This window comes from Cryptococcus depauperatus, chromosome 3 (genome assembly GCF_001720195.1).
Source record: "Cryptococcus depauperatus CBS 7841 chromosome 3, complete sequence".
NCBI lineage: Eukaryota > Fungi > Basidiomycota > Tremellomycetes > Tremellales > Cryptococcaceae > Cryptococcus > Cryptococcus depauperatus.
Window position 1 is genome coordinate 1735660 of NC_089470.1, and position 22416 is coordinate 1758075.

At 42.5% G+C, this 22416-nt stretch overlaps 6 protein-coding genes across 6 annotated transcripts; 3 read left to right on the forward strand and 3 right to left on the reverse strand.

The window, feature by feature from the left end:
- Positions 1–3917: 3917 nt before the first annotated feature.
- On the reverse strand, positions 3918–5652 carry L203_102954 (uncharacterized protein; the record flags this gene model as incomplete). Its single annotated transcript, XM_066212362.1, has 4 exons — positions 3918–4080; positions 4140–4247; positions 4367–4550; positions 4602–5652. The coding sequence occupies 4 exons, from the start codon at positions 5650–5652 to the stop codon at positions 3918–3920; spliced, it is 1506 nt and encodes a 501-aa protein (XP_066068459.1).
- Positions 5653–5850: 198 nt separating this feature from the next.
- Positions 5851–6859, forward strand: L203_102955 (uncharacterized protein; the record flags this gene model as incomplete). Its single annotated transcript, XM_066212363.1, has 3 exons — positions 5851–6209; positions 6279–6487; positions 6549–6859. 3 exons carry the CDS (start codon positions 5851–5853, stop codon positions 6857–6859), a joined length of 879 nt encoding a protein of 292 aa, XP_066068460.1.
- Positions 6860–7917: 1058 nt separating this feature from the next.
- On the forward strand, positions 7918–13195 carry L203_102956 (trimethyllysine dioxygenase; the record flags this gene model as incomplete). Its single annotated transcript, XM_066212364.1, has 16 exons — positions 7918–8202; positions 8260–8410; positions 8476–9417; positions 9469–9564; positions 9614–9766; positions 9986–10280; positions 10343–10512; positions 10561–10747; positions 10801–10872; positions 11529–11744; positions 11791–11875; positions 11932–12089; positions 12151–12268; positions 12330–12426; positions 12479–12973; positions 13023–13195. The coding sequence occupies 16 exons, from the start codon at positions 7918–7920 to the stop codon at positions 13193–13195; spliced, it is 3693 nt and encodes a 1230-aa protein (XP_066068461.1).
- A 549-nt stretch (positions 13196–13744) lies between these two features.
- L203_102957 (uncharacterized protein) lies at positions 13745–14612 on the reverse strand (the record flags this gene model as incomplete). Its single annotated transcript, XM_066212365.1, has 2 exons — positions 13745–14467; positions 14511–14612. 2 exons carry the CDS (start codon positions 14610–14612, stop codon positions 13745–13747), a joined length of 825 nt encoding a protein of 274 aa, XP_066068462.1.
- A 2484-nt stretch (positions 14613–17096) lies between these two features.
- L203_102958 (uncharacterized protein) lies at positions 17097–18484 on the forward strand (the record flags this gene model as incomplete). Its single annotated transcript, XM_066212366.1, has 8 exons — positions 17097–17692; positions 17750–17829; positions 17892–17924; positions 18052–18086; positions 18134–18202; positions 18265–18300; positions 18360–18372; positions 18441–18484. The coding sequence occupies 8 exons, from the start codon at positions 17097–17099 to the stop codon at positions 18482–18484; spliced, it is 906 nt and encodes a 301-aa protein (XP_066068463.1).
- Positions 18485–18707: 223 nt separating this feature from the next.
- On the reverse strand, positions 18708–22189 carry L203_102959 (uncharacterized protein; the record flags this gene model as incomplete). The annotated part of the gene is made up of 19 exons (XM_066212367.1): positions 18708–18868; positions 18917–19040; positions 19097–19298; positions 19349–19384; positions 19443–19483; positions 19540–19559; positions 19618–19828; positions 19882–20031; positions 20099–20148; positions 20191–20287; positions 20340–20394; positions 20444–20476; positions 20525–20564; positions 20611–20671; positions 20728–21154; positions 21202–21341; positions 21389–21407; positions 21456–21616; positions 21662–22189. The coding sequence occupies 19 exons, from the start codon at positions 22187–22189 to the stop codon at positions 18708–18710; spliced, it is 2556 nt and encodes an 851-aa protein (XP_066068464.1).
- Between the last annotated feature and the right edge of the window lie 227 nt (positions 22190–22416).

Sequence of the window (22416 nt, forward strand, 5' to 3'; positions counted from 1 at the left end):
CGCAGCGTGTAACCGTGTTTTCATCAAACAAGGCGATGAGTGAAAAACGGCTTTCAGAGCACGTTATGGTCATTATAAGTACCAAGTTATGCCATTTGGACTCACCAATGCATCTGCTTCCTTCCAGAATTCAATTTACGATGTACTCCGGGATTTCCTCGACATTTCCGTAATCGTTTACCTTGACGACATCCTAGTCTTCAGCAAAACAAGAGAAGAACATATTCGACACGTTTGCCAAGTATTGGAAAAGTTGGAAAAGAACAAGTTGTGGGCAAACGCAGAGAAATGTTCTTTCTTTTAGCATGACGTGGAATTCTTGGGATACATTGTCTCAAATAACGGCGTGAAAATGGATCCTAAGAAAGTGGAGGCAGTCCGCGACTGGCCTGCACCCAAGAGCGTCCATGACATCCAAGTATACCTTGGCTTCGCTAATTTCTACAGAAGATTTATTCATGCATACGCAAAGATCGCATAACCGCTGGCAAGATTACTTCGCAAGGATACGAGTTTCGAATGGACTGGTGACGTTTCTCAGGCTTTCGAATCGCTAAAACACTCGTTCACTTCAGCTCCAATCTTATCCCACTTCCATCCTCACAAGCCCATTGTCATCGAAACAGATGCCTCCGATTATGCAATCACAGACGTCCTGTCACATCCTGATAATGAAAACCGGCTCCATTCCGTCGCGTATTATTCCAGAAAACTCCAACCGGCGGAGCTGAATGACGAAATATACGACAAAGAGATGCTGGCAATTGTCGAAGCCTTCAAACACTGGCGTGCTTACTTAGAAGGATCCAAGGAAATTACCGTCTATACCGACCACAAGAACTCTGAATACTTCACAACCTCAGAGTTCTCAATCGACGGCAAGCACGCTGGGCCGAGTTGCTCGCACACTTCGACTTCAAAATCACCTATCGCTCCGGCACTTCGATGGGCAAACCTGATGCCTTGTCGAGACGACAAGATCTTCAGGAGGGGAGTAGGACCGCCGACGCACCTCCCTGCACACTTCTCAAACCGGGTCAGCTCGTCATTACAGCCTCAAAACACCCCAATCCATCCACTTGCTCTCCTTCTTCCTCCTGTCATGACCCTGTCCTGACATAAGCTACTACTGACGAAACATATATGATTAATGAGAAGGGCCACTTGGAATGCTAAAGAGATTACCAGTGACCCTTCTCATTAAACAAATACATTTCGTCAGGTTATGAGCCTCGACGCATAATAGCAAGCACCTGAGTACTGTAAACAAACCCTGCATACTATATGTACCGCAGGTCCCGTCTATATATAACAGACGGTTAGAGAATTTGGACAACCCAGTGGCAAGTCACTGCGCTCAAAGAGCAATAGTGTGATGAGTACGGCCATCGGGCCAATGTCCGCTCTTACTTTCTTTATTCCTACTCAGTCATTTCTGCCGTGGTGCTGGATATCCGGCCTTCATTCGTACATCCGCGTTTCTCTGTTTCCTCCCTACATATATATACTGGACTTTCTATCTATAATAGTTCCCCAGTGATGTATCATACGTCTAAACCTACATCATGTAAGTGCATAGCACTTCACGCTGCCACATGGGAAAACGCGGATAAGTCCGTCAACATAGAATACATAATTGTAGATAGAATAGTTTCTCTTTGATACTTCATTTCATATGCACCACCAGTGCTAGTTTTGCCGTATTCGACCTTAAGCGTTTCTACGAGAACCTTAAGTAATAAAACTCTTAATTACAATGAGGCACCCAAGCCTACACATCAACCTTTATTTATTATTCTTATCTCTTCCTACTCCAGTATTGTTAAGTCAGAGACATCCATCCATCTATCCATCTTCAAGTCTTATCAACAACAATATAACCAACTCAACTATATCAACCTCTCATTCCTGACACCACTCCTCAAATCGCAACACAGGCGTGCAAGAATGGAGTTTGCAGAACGGCACAAATACTGGACTGTGGAAGACTGGAAACGAGTCATATGGTCAGACGAGACCAAGATCAATCGCCTAGGCCCAGATGGAAACAATAGGGCGTGGATTAGTAGTGAATTGAGCTTGGATGAAAAATCGGCCGTTGGAACAATGAAGTTTGGTGGTGGAAGTGTCATGATTTGGGGATGTATGATGTGGTACGGAGTGGGCTATGCAGCCAAGATTGAAGGAAAGATGGATGCCGACCTCTATCGCTCAATATTGGAGGATGGGCTACAACAAACCATTGAATACTATGCCCTCAACCGCTCAAAAATCATTTTTCAACAAGACAACGATCCCAAACATACGAGCAAAAAAGCTAGCGAGTGGCTTCAAAATTGCAACATGAGTACTTTGCGGTGGCCCGCTCAGTCACCTGACCTCAACCCTATCGAGCATCTATGGCATCACCTCAAAAAAGAACTCAAAAGGGAGGAAAATGAGCCCCAAGGCATGTTAGAACTTTGGGAGAGGATTGAAAAGGTTTGGGATGAGGTACCGGTCTCAGTCTGCCACAGTCTCATAGAGAGTATGCCACGAAGGATACAGGCAGTTCTTCGTGCCAAGGGAGGCTATACAAAGTATTAAAAACATGAATTTATATTCTCGAAAAAAAAGTATCAAAATGTTTCAATGTGGCCTCTGTCTTCCAAGCCGCATAGCTCAGTCATAGATACAGTCAATGGCGTCATTGACGCTGTGTTATAGAGCTAAGAAGTAGCCGTACCTTGCATCGGTATTCGATGGCTACCGATGCTATCGTTCGGAAGTTATTGGTGATCCAATCCAAAAAAAAAACATTGAAACATTTTGATGCCTACTGTATATAGGTAGTTTAACTTGTATCTTAAGTTCTTTTCTCATATTTCTATCAATGCAAGTCCAGGAGTATTAGCTCTAGGCCTGTTGTTAGATACCAACAACCTTGCATCAATGATAAACCAAGTAATAACCTAGAACCCAGAATCCAGAGCCCAGAACCAAGAACCAAGAACCTAAGCAAGATAAGCTCTCCAACCTGAGCTGAAGATAACTGTGTGCAGGCTGTGACAGTTTATCATTATTACTACAAAGAATTCACTCTCACTTAAGGTCATTAGGATACGCATTTCCTTCTTAATCCATATCCCACCTTTATAACACATTTAATCATGGCATACAACACTGTCTCCGACCATGACCAGGTCATTGTTCTGCAAGGTACAGAAAATTACAACGAGTGGGAATTCTCGATCGAGGCTCATAATCTGACGAAATGTAATGTAATTGTAATAGATCACTTGAAGTTCTAAAGAGATAACCGGTGGCCTATTACAATTACATTACATTACATTTCGTCAACTACAAGCCCTTCCTGGCGTCCAGAGCATTCTAGATGGTTCTTTCCCCTTCCCCTTTGGAGTATGGTTAGGATGACTAAGCAACAAGAAGAATCCAACATCCTACTGTCAGAACCTTGGAATTAATCCATGGAATATAGCCAATAAAAAATAATGCAACGTAGATTGCATTATTGTGACCTTTTGGTACAGAGCGTGGATCTTAATTATTGGTAATATTCATGACACATATGTGTAGGGTTGTAACAGGAAAGGTCTATAGATGCAACGTATGATGATTGATCCACCAAGAGGATTGCACAATCTATGAGGGTTTTCTATATATCTATGTACAGAACAATAGTTAGAGAGAAGATAAAAATTAAGCAGAACAATAAGATAATAGGTGATAGTACGACAGCGTGTGCAGAGGGTCATAACAACGGGAGTTGCTCTTTAGTAGTAACTGCTGATATTTATGGTCCACTCTGTTTAATCTAAACTATAGTAAACAAGCCAAAATGAAAACGAATTGAATATGTCTACAATACATTCGCGATGAAAATTGTACATTGTTCTCTATGTTTTGCCTCGCGTCACTCATTTTATTGCCCATACTTCCAATCCTAGGCATTCAAAAGGCGTAGATTGAGGTGACTTTGTCACTTTTTGTTCACAAAGAACATCATTATTATAAGTAGGACAGGTTGCAGATGAATTATGAGAGAATGTAGCGTCAAGAATGAGACCATATGTTCCAGCGCTTGACAAATAAGATGTTTATGTCAGTGAGCTCTCTCGATAGATCGTAAGCGGGCTTACCCTCCTCCAAAAGATATAAACCCTGATTCGCATAAAGAAAAATACTGGTTCTTCCCAGTCCATCTATAGACAGATAACTGTGAATCTTTCGTCTTTTTGAACAAGAAACTGAGTTAAAGGCGTGAATTAAAAAAACCGTCCGTGTCACCAGTAGAAAAGCAACAATTAAAATTAAAAATGGCACAACATCAGTAAAACAAGTTCGCCAAAACAAGAACGACACTCACGATTCCCCGCTTCCGTAGTAGGTTCCCTCATGTTTGGTTATTGGCTCCTTGGTATAAACTCCAAATTGATTCGATTGTCCATCTAGTATAGCAATGATGTAACCAAGGGCCGAATGGTGTATTGAATGCTGTTCTATTCTTCGATAAAGTGTGGACAAGGAAGACCCATGTTGGTCTATTGAGACTAAGAGCTGTCAGCTTATATATGATTCAAGAGCATAACGTATTTACTGACACAAAAGGGTCCATTGGTTGGAAAGGCGTTGGCGAGGGGGAAGGCATATCCGTAGCTTCTGCGCGTCAGATGGGCCTAACACTTTTTCAGAAATTTCTCTCCTCCCAAGTAGCTTGACAGGGCTCCATTCATCATTCTCTTGCAAATGCGCTCCGCTTTTCCTTTCCCGATTATTGAATCCTGGAGCCCCTGTTGGGGCCACATAGCTTCCGGCAAGTTCCTCCGCTGATGCAAAAGGCGTTTCATGGGTAACCGGAAGTGGTTCAGTGTATAAAGTAGGAGAAAGCTGATAACCGGGAGTATTACCATTGGCTTGAGAAGGGTTGGCACCTTGAGTTATAACGGAACGCCAACGCGATGCTAGTTTAGTAGTTGTTGCAAGAGAGTTCAAGAAAAGTGAATGCGAAGGGCTATGTGGCAATGTCTGATTGATTTTGTCCTCGGGCGATGTTTTCTTTCTTCTGACGTTTGGTGGAGCATTGGTGGCACCCGTCTGTTTCTCCTGAACCTTCTGCATTGATTGCATAGCAGTATAGGAAGTAGCTTGCGATGGATGGAATACTATATCGTTGCCCGCGTCAGTGAGCAAAGGGGGAGAAGAAGGGTTTGAGAGAAAAGTGGAAGAGAGACGACGCGAGGGGGGACTTTGAGCTGCATGGTTTGAAGAAGTTTCAAGCGGAGCGGAATTGATGCTTATGCTGTTTGTCGATGCCTCTGAAAAACTAGACAGCATCTCTGGAGATTGCTGCAAGCTCCGCTGGGAATGTTCATACTGCGGCTTGTCGTCGTGATCCGATAAGAGATCGAATTGTACCGATGATTGACGATATGGGCCGACAGCCGGTTTTGATGGAGAGATTTGGTGGCCCAAGTCATTGTAGGAGACAAGAAGGTCCCCGTCTTCTAGGGAAGAAGGAGTCGAATGTGATTGCTCAAGCTGATTCGGCTGCTCTGCGGAAGTGAATTCTCCAAAGTCGGCAGATGAGGACGATGGATGCGATCTATGAGATGAAGATCCTGATGCTTGTTTCCCATGCAGCTGAGGTATCATTGTAAGAATCGAAGACGGAGAGAGAGAAGAGGACCATCAGTGTTTGTTATGATAAGGAAATGATTAGAGAGTGAAATAAAACTTGAAATATCTTGAGCGAAAGTAGACGATTGGGTTTATTTACGTAATATTTTCGATCATACGTTATATTTTCCATTCAACCAAGTATTTACTTTTGACATTTACATATTAATTAACATGCGTTCAAAGACCAAAAAGGTTAAAAAGCAATCCATAGTATCTACTCCTCGACCATTGTGCTCTTCCATATCTCATAAGCTTACACAAGCTACTATAGCTGGCTATCATACTCTAGTCAAGCGGAAAGCTATTTTAAATCGTCAATTGGAGACAAGGCCTGTAGGATCAAAGAGACATACCTTAGCGCTTGAGCTGCAGGAAGTTGAGAAGAAGATGTCAGCTTTGGGCGGCCTTGATGCATATCAAAGAGCCAGCACGCTGGGTCAATCAAAGCAAAGGGGCGGAGACACATCAAAAGTACTTGTAACGTGGTTATGGGAGATGGGCTTGTTTAAGAGCACTGGATCTCGTCTTCGGTAGGTGAAAACACCTTGTTTTATTGGTGATGCCGACAGTCGGTTGTTCTTTGGAATCCATTCCAAAAGCATGCTGGAAATCGGAGCTCTTCGTCCTGATAATTTTGATTCGCAGAAAAAATACATCGACAACTGTCCTATAGATCTTCATTCACAGCATCCCGACATTGTAGAACAAGACTTTTTCGAGCGACCATTACCTAACTCTGACGATGAATGCTTCGACATCATAAGCTGTAGTCTCGTCTTAAACTTTGTTGAGGATCCTTCAAAAAGAGGTGTGTTGCAACATTAACACACTTGTGCCTTCAAGTATGTTTACAAGAAATTGTTTTCTAGGGCGTATGCTGCAACTAATGCACTCCCATCTCAAACCTGGTCGAAGCTCTCTGTTATTCCTTGTTCTCCCACTACCCTGTGTCAGTAACTCTCGTTATCTCACGCCGTCGTTATTCATCAAGTTGATGGAGGTCATTGGGTTTGAACTTGTGAAAGAACAGCGAAAGAAGGGAGCCAAATTGGGATATTGGCTCTGGCGGCGAGCGCAAGAAACAGACTCGATAGCTCTGAACTCTCGTGAGCTATGTAAGAAAGTCATAGTTCATGATGGAGCAAAGAAAAACAATTTTGCTATTCTATTGCCACAATAGTACGGCGGATACATTTGGGAACATATGGTTTTTGTTTCGTTATCACAACAGTGCTCTTGTTGTTTCGTTGCATCAAGTGTCAATGTTACAATCTATGTCGTACTCGTCCAAGGAGTTCGAGTAGTCATCTATTACAAGAAATGGCAAAAGATCAAGTTTATGAGTCGCTCAAGATAATCATATACGTACGCGATGCTATTCAAGACTAGTCAACCCGTCGATGTTGACATGCCATACATGAACCAAACATCCTATTCTTTGGAAAAGAAATGAGACAGTCGGTATGCCCCTTATCATTTCGTTATTTGTTGCCAGGGTGGAGAAGGAATTAAGATATTGACAACAGTCATATCAAAAAGAGACAACATAAAGCATGCCAATTGTAGTAAGAGGTCAACGAAGGTAAGACAAAAGAGACGTATCGTCTTCGCCGGCGACCATAGTGTGATGGGAAAAGCAGACCCGGTATTTGTGGTGAATGTGATGAGACAACAAGGATAGGAGTGGTTTCTGGGCCTCGTAATGTTTGAAGATGATCCATATGTCGAAGGCGCATTGAAAAAAGGCGTTCTATCAACTCGTCTTAATCATGACAGATACGCCCATTGTTTGGTCCTTCACCGGCGCGATGACCCTCCTACGTGCTCTCATAGGTCTGGCCTGCATGTATGCAAAGGCGGTATTGAGCATGACCAGTTGTATTTTGTACCAAGAAGTTTAGCTGCCTTCAATCTATTCCGTCCAGTGATTTTAATCCTAGGAGAGCATTTTTCTGATTTCAAACAAATGAAGGGTTGTATTGAATCTTTGTTCATGGTTTGGACCGGGAGAACGTTTCGCGATGGTTGTTTCTGTGTTGTGTTATGTTAACGTATGTCAAAGTTATATTTACTGGAATAAATGAATAGCATTTAATGAATACAAGAAATGAATTGAAATCAAATGCTAATGTTTTTGACCCCGTGAATTGAATAAGAGAAGGACCAAATAAATGCTTTTGACTTTTGTGATATTAAATGTGCCATATCTGCTTTAATCTTTCGACTTATACAAACCTGATGGCCATGAAGTTCACAAAAACACAGCATAATTCAGAAGATAAAAGGTCGCATTGTTATGAGCGATCTTTTTCTCGAGTTTCTCTCGTCTATGCTCTTCTGACCATCGCAGCTTCATGGCTGGTTTATCACTCTTACGAAATCGACCAGAATCTTTCAGGCTCTTGGGGATGTGAGATGAGCTGGATGTCACCGTCATACAAGCAATTGGAATGGTCGGAAAAACAATCGGATCCTTACAATTTATATCTATATCGTGAGCAAGGGTTGGATATAGAAAGCCATGTGAGCTGGCATTTCTCTTGGATAATGGCAAGCCTCTTTCTAATGCTTGTCTTGTAGCTTTCCGGGCACCCAATTTTGTTCATACCTGGTAATGCTGGCTCATATCAACAAGTTCGTTCCATTGCATCTTCAGCCGCAAAGCAATTTCATGAACAAAACGGAATAAATCATAATACACGTTACAACAAGAAAGTAGACTTCTTCACAGGTGGGCCCTTATTGATCGCATTGCTTTTCATTGTTTTGGTCGTTGAAGTTTTTGGTCCTTTTTAGTGGACTTTAATGAGGATTTTTCTGCTCTTCATGCCCAAACACTTCGCTACCAAGCCGATTACGTTTGCCGTTGTATCAGACGAATTTTCTTGGAATATGAGCATCTTGAAGATCATGAGAGGCCTTCCAAAGTTACTTTACTTGGCCATTCTATGGGAGGTGTTGTCGCGCGGTTAGCAGCGGACTCCGAAATGTCTAACTTAATTGATATTATCGTCACCATGTCAACCCCTCATCTTGTTCCACCGATACCCTTTGAATATGACATGGACTCGATTTATACAGAAATAGATGAAAGACGTCAGAGTGAGAATCATCCACCGCTTATATCATTATGTGGAGGGGTTTCCGATACCCAGGTGGCCTCTGACTATTGTAGTTTACCTCAAGAGACCACCTCGAATTCTAGGGATCTTGCTGTATTCACTACTGGCATTCCCGTAGTGTGGACTGGTGTTGATCATCAGGCTATGGTGTGGTGCCGTCAGATATGTTCTCGAATCACACATATGTTGTTTGAAATGTTACAACATCCTGCGAGATCTCGAAAAATGGCAGTTGCAAGAAAATGGCTTCTTGAAGATCAATACAATCAAATCTCATCGCAAGCATCTGTACCTGTAAATACGGTCTTTCCGATTATGTCCCAAAACATGACAATTTTAGGGAAATATGGTAACGGTGGTGAATACAGAGTGAAACAGTGCAGGGATGATTTCATTTGCGAGAACGTATCACCGACGATACATATGTTTCCATATCCTGTCAATCCAATAGCTCCCTTCCCATTTCCAGGAGAGGGAACTAAGAGCGATGAAGTGATGATTGCAATGGATCTAAATTTAATTTCTTCCAGCGGAACGATTGTGATAGAATCGTCAGCAATTGACTGGACAGTATCCGGAGAAAAAGTCTCCCATATCATTCATGGGCATATGTGGAGTGAGTGATATCGCATGAGCGCGAGCTGACGACCAGAGCCAATTGCGACAGAGAGCGCTGTTACACATTCTCATTTACTTTTTCCTTCTTTTGTCATGTCTTCCTTATCCACATATATCGTCGAAGTCGAGCTAGGACAATGCGAAGGTATGACTTGTGATATATTAAATCGTTTATCAACTCAAGCTCAGAACAGGTGATCGTCCCGTAATCAGACATTATACTATTCCTGCTTCAGCACTGAAGAAATCAACATACGAGTCACGATATTATCCATTCACCAATTCTTCGATCTTACTGCATTCTCATTCATCGTCTATCCCTTTCACTTCTTTTCAAGGCCAAAAAGGTATCGGGATTGATATTTTTCAATCGCCGGCATGCCCAGTGCAAATGATCAAGATATCAAGGAAAACTATAGGCACTTTAGCTAAACTTGTGCTGCGGCATAGAATGACTGCCGTCGTCTGGCCTAATGCATGGGTACTCGTGACGATTTTGTACCAATTAATTCATTTTAAAGAAAGAGGTGAATAACCACTATTCAGGATTTGAACTAACAGAACAGGCGAATTCCCTCATTTTGATAGAGCTCTGCAGGCAATTGCCTTGAACTGGTCCCCAGGCATAGTGGCAGCTCTCTGTTTGGGGGCATTGATCCAGTCGACTCTGGCTTCCTTCCCAATTGCGCCCACTATTCTTATAGGTACTGTGGAACTGATTCATCTTCCGCTTGTTGCCATTCTGGCAATCTGGTCTCTTGGCTTGGTTTTTCTTCTCTATGCTGTCGCTAGCGTGTTCTTATGGCTTCAGAAGATGATGTTGTCGCAGCTATGGTGGACGAAAGCAACTTCTGAGGAACTGTAAGTTCTTTCTCGGTCGACATGGTCTGTGATATAACTTTCTTACTACTATTGGTTGATAGTGCCAATACTGATTCATATCGCTTGCCGAGGATTGTGGCGCCATCAGTCATTCTGACGTTAACGGCCTATTTTACTCTGCCATATCAGGTTGTATTTGTCATCGCTTTTGGAATTACATGGGCAGCAATAACTTCCATTACTAAAAAAAGCACTGTAAGTCTACGAGTCGGTAATATGTTTCTGACGCTGTAGAATTCTAATCGATATCATCTTCAAGTATCTATAGCCATGTTTATGCTTTTCTGGCTTCCTTTTAACGTTCCTATCCTTTTTGTTTGGGCTCGACATATGTGGATGAAATGGGAGAATCCGTTACACATAGATTGTAATTTGCTATACGTGACTACATTAGCGGTAGAAGTTGTATCATCCCTCAATAATTCGATAACGACTGTTACGAGAAGGTACGCACGTGAATTGGTCATAAAAATTAGAATAAACTGATGAATAATCTTAGGCCTGTACAATTAGAGCTATACCAGTGGATTCTGGTGACTCTTATCACAATCAATTTCTTTTTCGGGATTCGGTGGGCATGGGTTATATATCCTATCAACAATGTGGCGTTAGCACTTTGTGTCAGCTTGCTGTGGTAGCCATGCATACACTTCTAAACGGAAAGTGTGCTGGGTTTTCATTTGACGAATTGATTAACTTACAAACCTTTTGTTTAGACAGCATATAAAGGCTTGTCCTTCAAAACAACAGTAACTTTCAATCACATCCCCATCTTGCGAGTCTATTTCACATAGATTCTCGCAAATGACCTTCGGGACTGGTTGAATTTTGTTAAAAGTATCATTTGTGTAACTGTGAATAAGATCAGCCGCAATGCACAAGACCCAACATACATGAATCAAGAACAACCATTGTTATCTCGACATGCCAGTACAAAAAGCCTGATAGAAGCCATGCACCAAGGTGCTGCTCTCTGTCAAGGAGGGGAAATATAACTAGGCCGGGTATAGTCGGCTATAGTAATCGTGAATTACGGAACGTTCATTACCCTTATCCAATCTCTTCTCTTGACATTTCTCTTGTTCTTCGTTCTTTTTTATTCAATATCTGCTCACAGTTACTCCGCTAATGTGACAGCTACAACTAGCAGATTGAATATATAGCGATTTGATTATCACAGCATCTTCATCCTCCCTTCGGTTTCAAGATGCTTCTTGGATATTGTAGCGGAATCTCTTGGAAGTGCTATTCCTTACAAACGCTCAAGAATCAACCAGCGGCTCTTTCAAGTCATCGTCGGACCCTTTACAATGCCCTCACATTACTAAAACCCGCTCAATTTCATCAGGATATCGCTTTTAGCTCTTCAAAATCTCTACCAAATGTGCACATTAACCAGTCTGCAATCACTGTGCAATGGTCAGACGGTAGGAAATCGGAATTGTAAGTCCCCTGCTATTTGAATAGTTGAACTAATGGAAAGAGGAAGTGACCATTATTTCCTATTTGACCATTGTCGTTGCAATCGATGCTTTTATCGCCCGACGAAACAAAGGTTGAAAACATTGTCAGAGGTAGACCAGAGTCATCCGTTGAAACGACTGAATGACTAACGTTTGAATGGTTGAAGGTATCAACAAAAGTACATCCAATCTCTACATCGGTTGATGACAATGGTCTTCACATCGTTTGGTCCGTACCAGGACATACATCATTTTTTCCCTTCACTTTCCTTGAGAAATCGGCCTATAATCCCCCTTTTGTTGATCATACTAAACCTGTAAAAGTGTAAGAGAAGAATCCTTCAAATGATCCGAGATTGAGAACTAATATGAGTTATTGTTTATAGACGTACTTTGTGGAATTCTAGTGTTGCTACTACGCCTCCAACTGTTCTGTATGAAGACATCATGGATGAACAAGCAGACAAAAGTGGGCTTTCTTTACTCCGAGTTCTTGACCAGGTCGTGAGTTTATCTTGTGCTTTCCAAGACTCTTGAGGATAGAACAGGTTACTGATTGAAATAGTATGACTATGGCTGTTGCTTCATCGATAACGTACCACAAACCGAGAAGGCAACCAAGAACCTCATTGAGCTCATTGCGCCAATCAGGCAAACTCATTGTATGTTTCAGGATGAAATTCTTTGGCCTTGTTGATGAACAATTGGTTGTAGATGGCGGTTTCTGGTCCTTCACCGCCGACCTCAGTCACGGCGATCTTGCCTATAGTGCCCAAGCACTCCCAGCACATACAGACACCACATACTTTACTGATCCAGCGGGACTTCAAATATTTCACCTTCTTTCTCATCCTCATCCGGGTTCCGGGGGTAAAACCCTACTTGTCGATGGCTTTTACACAGCTTCGTTGCTTTCGGCGTCATATCCAAATCATTATTCCATACTTTCAAAAGTCGGGGTTCCGTATCATGCATCGGGAACACCAGGAAACTTGCTCCGGCCCCAAGTCTGCTCACCAGTCTTTACTCATGATGAACGCGGAAGATTGGCGCAAGTCAGGTGGAACAATGAGGATAGAGGTGTATTAGGACAAGGATGGACATCCAAGGAGCTGCAACAATGGTATCAAGCGGCTAAAAAGTATGAAGAGCTTGTCAACAGTGATGATGCACAATATTGGGTCAAACTACGGCCTGGTACCGTATTGGGTAAGTCAGATCTCGCTGATTTTCAGGTATACTGGACTGACGTATCCAGTCATTGACAATTGGCGAGTCATGCATGGACGCTCAGCTTTTACGGGCAGTAGAACTATGTGTGGAGCTTATGTGGGAGCAGATGACTGGCAATCACGGCGTAGAGTACTTGCTAATCTCTATGCTGGACCAAAATCTGATTTTAAAGACGATTTGTGGACTGTGGGGTGGTAGAAACAGTATACATAATCGTTGTCAATCAACAAATTACAAACCTTTCAAAGCTGATAGACGCCTAAGAACAGATGCAATTAAAGACAATATGCATTCTAGTAATAGATATCTCTACCTAGCTTGTAATTGTATTTGTCAGCTGCAGTGGCAGCTGTTTCTAATTTGGCAATAGTAGCCTTCACATCTATACCAATTGACAGCAACAGCGTTGAAACCCAAGGGAGTTCTCTATGGACATCAAGACTGCTAGAATGAAAACAGGGGGGCGAAAAAAAGGTTGTGACAGATGAGGAAGACCATAAAGATGCAGGTAAGCATATTAACAAACGGTGTTGATAGAAAAACACAAAGAACCATTGTCCATTCACCCATTGCTAAGACTTGCTGTTGCTATCTGCACCCAAGAGAGCATGCCTGCGGTAGGAGGGAGCTTTGGCTCCTATATACAATCTCTACCTAGTCTTTTGACCTCTGTCAAATTATCGTCTCCACTTCTCCTGGATTGATGCTCTCAATGTTTGACTCCCTGTACTCATTGTCGCTGCTTAGTTAGCCCCTCCCCTCCAAGACTTTTTGATCTGATCGCGTTACAGGGAGCAAACCATCTCTGACCGCCTCTACTTGCCTCATCTTGTTTTCTCCTTGCTCCACATCTCTCTTCGCATTATTGTACATCCATAATCCCGCGGCAGTCAGGGCGATACCAAAGGCTTGTACAGAGTGGACAGGCTGCTTGAACCAGAAAATGGCTAGACATATGACAGCTATCCGTTTGACCAGAGACGCGATAGAGTAAGTGACGGGAGAAGTGGACGCCAGTAATGCAAAAGCGATTATGCTCTGAGCAAAATGTACAGTTCCGTTGAGAAAAAAGTAGATGAGGATTGCAGGACCATCGCTCTTCTTTGACGGCTGTAACCAAAGGTCGAGTAATCGCCACGCATCAGAATAAACCCATAGAGGAAACATAAGGATGAATGCCATTGTGCTAGAGAAATAGAGGAGATTTATCTTGTCCAACTTGAGTGTGGAGGCGGTTTCACAAGCACCTATTGTAGGCATGATTTTTTTGAAAAATATATTTTGAGACACAAAAACAAGCGTGGACCCCATAGCACAGACAAGACCGAAAAGATTGGAGAAAGAAAGATCGAAGGAGCATGCAAACATGACACCGAGGGTGAGTGGAAGTAATGACAGATATGTAGCCGGGGAGTAAGATACCCTAAATAGCAATGCGTACGCCATGACCGTAAAAAGAGGCGACAATGCCTAAGGAGAGTTAGCCCGTCTAAATAAAGCCATTCGAACTCACCTTGATGGTGTGTACTGTGCTCACCGGCACTCGGCTGATAGCCATACTTCCAAAAATGTGCCCACCGACTTGAAAAGCCGCTAAAGGCAACGTACCCTGCATAATGATGCCAGTAGGTTTTTTCAGCCTTCCCGTCCAGCCCAAAAAACTCTGGCTACAGATCACACAATACAGCGCGACGAAGAAAAACTGAACAATTGTTAAAGTAACTGGATATTTGAAGTTGTTTAGAATAACTTTTCCCGTGTTGTTGGACACTGCTGAACAAGTATACCAAAGACAACATAATGAGATAAATTTCATGGTGCCTGCACTTGGTATTGATTTTGCTGAAATTTTGGATAATTGAAATTTTGTGCTAAAGCTGAAGGGAATTGGCCAGGATAGACGCCGTGACGAAGGCGTATTGAATGAGTACACACGTTGCGAATTGGGCAGCCCATTGAAGTTGTCTCCAGCCAGATTACTGTTCCGCTTGGACAATAATGATGATATAGAACTTTGCGACCATATTGGCTTCTCCTGTTTTGAATAAGGTCCTTGACGGCCGGAAAACGATGAAGTACTCCATCGTGATTTTGGATGGATGTTGCGAAGAGAACTGAGGAGATGTGGGGACGTGATGTCGGCTGAGGCAGATTGGTGGGCGAAAGAGGTTCTAAGGCGAGAGTCTGGAAGGAGAGACATCATAGACGCCGCGCAGACCTGAAGATGCGATACAGTCTGAAGAAAGAGCTAAGAGAGGAGGCAAGTCGACAACGAAGGATTAGATTTCGATAAAGATTGATGAAAACAAGGTGATATATCATCTACAAATTATATTGATTGAAGGGAATTAATTCTCTTCAAAAGTAAATAGTTTTCGTGGCAAGTATTTTTAATGGTTACGTAATCATATATCTTGGCAGATATATTTGGATTTGTTACGAGAAATATTGAAAGTACATCTATCATTGACAACTGAAACAAAATCTATTGCGTATCAAGATGAGCATACAGAAAAGCCTGAGACTTTTTGTCTAAACGTATCTACAGACAACACAGTCGATACATGTTTACTCAATTGCCTCATGTTTGTAGTAACTCGGCAATAACTTTCAGCGTTCAGATATCTTGTCAGGATGTGGGCTGATTATTGGGTCTTTGAGTTGAAGGCGTTGGAATTGGAGGTAGCTTCGCTGACAAATGTCTAACTGGAATAGACAAAGACAGCTATTCAGATTCATTCTCTGGGATCTATCAACGATGAGTACTTATATCTCATCCTCTACTCGTCATTCAATTACACTACTTCCTCAAAACGCTCTCTTTCTCCTCACTTTCCCTGTCCAAGGTTTTGGCAGATTACTCATTGCAGACGTTCATTTCATTAGTTGTCAGCAGGGACATACCAGACTCTTTGGCCATTTTGCACTTACCAACCACTATTGAATAATGTATGGAACATGAGAGTTTTATAGTGGATAGAAAGAATACCAAGTATGGGTTTAATGGGTGATGTTGTAGAATAATGCATTGAATAGTTAAATTGTAACTTAACGTTAAGAAAAAATTAAATGTTGTATTTAACTTTTTTTTCGCTGTGTAAGTGCAAGCACTTCACTTGCCACTCTTAGAAACCCCGCGGGATTATGGGCTTTGAGGATGATAGATAAAGGTTGAATGATTAGATATGATATCTTTAGATACTTCATTTCGATGCATGACCAGTGCTAGTTTTGCGGTATCAAGAACTTTAACAATATATATATATTATTTTTTTATATAGTATTCAGCATCGACAACTCAGTGAGGCATCGTCTGTGCCTACACGCTGTGAGTGTAAGTGCATAGCACTTCACGCTGCCACATGAGAAAACCCGGATAAGTCCGTCAACGTAGAATACATAATTGTAGATAGAATAGTTTCTCTTTCATACTTCATTTCATATGCACCACCAGTGCTAGTTTTGCGGTATTCGACCTTAAGCGTTTCTACGAGAACCTTAAGTAATAAAACTTGTAATTACAGTGAGGCACTCAAGCCTACAGTGAGTAAATTAATAACGTCATCATATTACAAAATAACAAGTAAGAAATTATTATAAATCGGCTTTTATCATTCTATTTCTGACTTTATTCAAACTTTCACAGCTACAATTATCCCATTACAGCAATCAGTTCATTCAAGTCTGATATTACGACCTATGGACAAAATAAAGTCACCGCTTTGCAAACTATATATGCTGACAGAGCATAGTGAGTCTTTTTAATCAGGATTTTGCATCCGCTTACTGCCTCAAACGCAATCAAAGCATCTGAATCAATGATACTGGAAGGGGCCAACTATGCAGTTGACTGTTTGACGAGTGTCCTTTCATTTCCAAAATAGAAGCAGAAAGGAATAGTTTTCGAAACTGGAGCAATGCAGGAAGGATCAGTAATATGAAACTGACTGATCCCTCAACAATAAGCCTCGGTTTTGAAGAATGAGTATAAGAAAAAAATGAATAAAACTGTTTGTAAACAGGAAATCGTCAACATCTGTCCATAAGTCAACTTCAATATCTTTGCCTTCACGGCTCTATCCCATCCTACGGCTTCGTCATGTCGCGTAACTACAGCTTATTACTATTCATTCTTTTTATTGCTATCGTCTCTGTAGTCCGGTCTGAAGAAGATTTGAAATCTCCTCAAGGACTTGAGAATAGGCATGAAGGTGGCAGAAGGTTTAGAAAGAGGTGGGAGAAACTGGGTGATAAATGGGTTAGCAAGGTGTATCTGGGCTCGAGCTCATCGATTGCGACTGATTCTGCCTCTGATAAATCAACCGTCGCAAGCGATATAGTATCTGTGACTGTTACCTCGACAGCGGTTGTAACAGTTTTCACCCATAAAACTTCTCCGACTTCAACCAAACCAGGAAACAATGGTGTTGTTGCTGTGGGAATAGATGTACAGTCTAATGGAAAAACAAGTCTTGTGGATGTTGCGTCCAGTACAACCAACCAGGCCAGCAATAAGCCTACAACGACAGGCAATTCAGAGAACAATTCCAATGACCACTCCAATGATCAATCCAAAGTATGGGTGGATGCACACAATGCTGCAAGAGCCAAATATGGTGCTCCGGCAGTTGTATGGGACGAACAATTAGCGGCTGTGGCAAAAGAGCACGCTTACCTTTGCAATCACGCACACACGTAAATAGATGTTTGAAATAATAGATAAGATGACATGACTAACGACTCTGACTTTAGTAAAGCAGCTGAGAATCTTCAATGGGGTTCTGGTTTTGGAACCCCTCAAGGCGCTGTTGACGGCTGGATGGAGGAGGCTTGTAAGTGCTTTGCATTTTGTTTTAAGGCAAGGGTGGGACTCTAACTTGTCGTCACTTTAAAGCGCTATACGACTGGAACAACCCTGGATATTCTGGTGAGTTCAGCAAGATTATGAAGAATGTTGCAATAGGACTCACCACAGATTATCATGTTACTTGTACTTTATCTTCTTGTCAAAATCGTTGGTACGACCCGTTGTTCTTACATTTATCTTCCAAAAGATGAAGTTGGGCATTTCACACAAGTCGTCTGGAAAGTAAGTATCAATTACTATACACGCATTTTGACTCATCTCCATGAAAGGATACTGGGCGAATTGGATGCTACATTGCACCATGTCCAAAAGGTTCTGTGGTATCTTCAAAATATTCAGTAAGTTTTATTTTGTAATAATGGCGCTCTGCCCGTCTGCAAGGAGACTGAACATGATAAAGGAAAGCTTTCAGACAGCATGTGAATATGATCCAGCCGTAAGTCAATACTTGACTCTGAATATATATTGAGAACTGATCAATTGTCTTCTATCAAGGGAAATTACGTCAGTACGTTGTCTGCTTCTTGTTGAACCGTGAAAGAGTCTGTGTAATTAATGAGCTCTGGTATATCGTAGATCCTGGTGAATTTGCCAAGAATGTTGGAGTCCTGGTTTCATAAGAAAAGAACATTCTGTACTGTTCCGCTAACTGCACTAACCATTTAGTCGTGCCCACATCAGGCGCCATTGTGGCAGGCTTTGGATACATCCACTCCACATTGCACTGCGCTCGAGAACATGGAAAGGCAAAGTGTCTGCGACATTATGCTTGTAGATGTACTTATATTAATACAAGGTATGACATTCTATATCAATTCTATCTCAGCAATCTGCCATTTGGCTCTAGTCTTCAGCAATCGTGTCCTTTTCCAATTGGGCCATTCTCACTCCAGCTAACCCCATTCCTGTTCTCATTAGATCGAGACGAGTAGAATATATCTCGGCTAGTAAAAATGCTGCGAAGGAAGAATCTGTCCAATAAGATAGATGAGCTGTAACCATATCTAGATAACTAATCAGTCAAGACTGAGTAATCTGTTCACAAAACTGACCCAAATATTCGCTGACCCCGGCAGACGGCAAAAAGAAGTCCACGTTACCGTGCGGATTCATCGCTGAAAAGCGTCTTTCGCCGCGGGAGCCTTCAAGGCGTTCCTCGCCATGAGAACCTGTCATCTAGGAGTGCAAAAAGTTGTAAATCAAGACGATATAAGCCAGTGGTTCTCGCTTACCTCTATGCCGCTTGGCAACCGTATGGCTCCAGGTCTAATTTGTTTCGTATTGCTAGTTCTTCCTAGGACTGCAGGTAAATACTTTGAGATCGAGTTGATGCTATCAGTGAAAGGGGCATAGAAAGGTGCAGTAACTGATGTTATAGGTAGAGGAGGTCTTTGGGAAGCAATTTTGGAATCCACTGCTGCATTCAGTTGATATCTGATAGACATAAGCCATAAGCCTTTCATCGAGTGAAGTTATGCAGATACGCGATAGGATCTGTGTGATAAAATATGTTGTACAAACTATTTGTATTCAGCTATGGTTCTGTAACCTTGAAAAGACGGGAATAATGTTACGCACGAGTCGATCGCCATACAACCGAAACGCCCAGCACGGTCCAGCTATAATTCCTCAGTAACCACCTTGGTGTAAGACAAAGGCTTGACCAGTTGCTTACAGCTTCGTCTTTAGGCGAGTCTAAACGAACACTAGGGTTAGTCATTTGAGCCAGTTGCAAAGAATACAAGATACTTACGCATGGTTCGTTCCCTGCCTTTTCGTGGCATAATCTGCGCCTGATCTAAATGTAAAAATATGCCGAGTGGACTACCTGCCAGAAACAAATTGCTTGTGTTGAAAAGAAATTTGTCTTTGGTTTGTTGAATTACCCGCTTGGGAAGCTGTGAAAATAATGGCATTTTAGTAGCTTGGTTGGACAGTATATGGGCCACCAGAGCGGAGCCAAGCTAGGTTGCAGTGAGTTATAAGAATCACTTTCAGTGAAAGATAACTGCAATACCGAATGACCTATAATATGCACACGACCACGTCGTTCAAAGTCCGGATGACGAGCAATCCACAGTCGGTAAAGTTTGTTGGCTTCAAGGCAGACAGCCTCTATCATCCTTTGTCTATGTCGAGACATGAACAGTGGAATATCCAAAAGAACCTGGTATTAATAGCTGGTTTAAGCCCTTGCCCTGCCTACGCGAAAGACCTAAGCTGAGGCTGCTTACCGCATTAGTCAACTCTCGTACGTAGGGTATAGACTGATTGATAGTTATATCTGCGCACAAGTCAGCAAAACGATAACAAAAGAGAAACCCACCTGAGATGGTAAACTGATTGTCCATCCCGTGCTGAGCATCCTCTGCTGTTTTTTGGTCATTTAGGTCAAGAGAGGCACGCCATTGAACAGGCAATATCTGACCACAGATTTTAAAAAAATGGTACGTTCACAAAAAGAATGCTACTCACTTGACAGCGTCGGCCTCGCATGATTGAAGCCAGGGCAGGGTTTGAGCTTTGTTTTCTAGACATAATATGAGCTAAGCTTTGCTTGCAGTAAATCATGTGTTTACCTCAGAGTTTGACGAAGTTGGTTACCGGCATATCTAATGATTGACGTCAACACTGCATCTCCAATGTTACGAGCGCCTCACACAAAATTGTACGCCTCATAGTTAATGGCAAGTTGTTGACCTAATATCCCATGAGCATAGAGTAAACTTGATGATGGCCCACTTACCAATCCCATGTATGACAAGAATCAAATCAGTACAAGCATCACTGTCTCCCGTATCATGAACCTTTGTGGGGTTAGTAGGTCTGATCATTTGCAGAAGGAGCTGCAAGTAACACAAACCAAAGGAGCATATTCCTCTTCCCGAGCCTTTCTTTGATCTGTCCTTCTTTCTCTTTCCGCACTTTCGCCAAGTTGTTGGTCATGAAGCGTCTCAAACCCTTTTGCTAAACCTTGGACAGCTTCTGAAGCAGTTGCACCTACAGTGTTGATTGAAGACTCAACAACAGAGCCAAACCGATCCAAAGTTTGTACACTTGGAGAGACATCGCGTCCCAAGTTCAATCCTGTCAGGTTGGCATGAACATCTTTTTCGTCTCGATGTAAATCCGCTGGGCGTGTTTCTTTATCTTTTGGACAAGAGCCATCAGATGCATCCACCCCGGACGCTGCGCAAGCTTCTTTATAACCACGGTAGATATAAGTGCCTGACGGTTTGGCCCCTATAGAAGACCAAAAGGCGCGAGCTATATAATTGAGCGTACCAGACCTTTAACAAGATGAGAACCATTACAAAAATCTCGTATCAAGACTTACGAGACAAGGCGTCCCTTGTATCCGTTTTCAAATATGACTCCTAAACCTGTGCCAAACTCGGTGGAAAGGGTATACTTGAGCTTTTCTTCCCCTGATGGCCCAAGCGACAGTGCGGTTGACAATTCGTGCTTGTAAGATGGCTAAGAACCCGTGAGGCCTCGTCGACATCTAAACCGAGGCACCTTACCTGCCATGGTTGTATCTCTCTATTTCATATCAGGTACAGTTAGCCACTCAGACGGTGGCGTGCTTACCTGTAGGCTCTCTCCAGCTCTTCAGCCAGCTGCCAACTGCAAGGTTGGGTAGGGTCCTGTACAAACCAGGTTCCACGAACTACGGCCACTCGAGGGCCAGTATGAACCCAAAACACAGGGCGGAGTGATAGCGTGGGCAGCCATACTTCAAACAAAAAGTCCTAACCTCCTTAGACCAACACCCGTATCACTCCTATGCAACTCACCTGACTGACAGGTACGCCTCGAACAACATCATAGCCTACCTCGTCGATATATGCTTCGTTGACCATCTCTTTATACTCTCTGGCCATCTCTTCTCCCACCAGATTCTTACCGCCATCTCGATTCTCAGTATGCTCATGCAATCCTTCATCCTGTATCTTGGCATCGATAGGATGTACATCTTGCTGCTTTGATTTGCTCGCCTGGGAAGAACTCCTGCTTCTTGATCCATCTTTTCTCGCCGTATCTTGGGATGTCTCTTTGGGCGAAGGCACACCTTCTCCATCTGATTTTCCCCATACTTGAATCGCTAGCAACTTTTCAGTCTCTGACATTTCCTGCCATTTACTATCTATCCTCAGCGACTCGCTGCTCGAAAATGCTTTATAAGATGTAGACGCTGAGGTGATTGGCGTCGGCAACAGATCTAAATGTTGTGAGCCGGCGTGTACCCAACGTACATCGAGCTCGGGAATGGCTAGGAGAGGAGGAGTCTCTGGCGGTATGGCACCCGTTGCAGTGCCCATCATTGCGATAGCAGTGGCCGCCACAGAAAAGTCTATATATATAAAATAAAATAAAAAAGCAAAAAGAAAGTAGAAAAGAAAAATTGAAATCGTCAATCTATTTAATTCTCAACTCGTCATTTTCATCCGTGCCTAGACGTAACACACAGCAACACCTTTAAAATGAATTTGTCTAGTTGATAATACAAAAGTCAACATTATTCTTATTTGCCTATTGCGGTGCACTGATT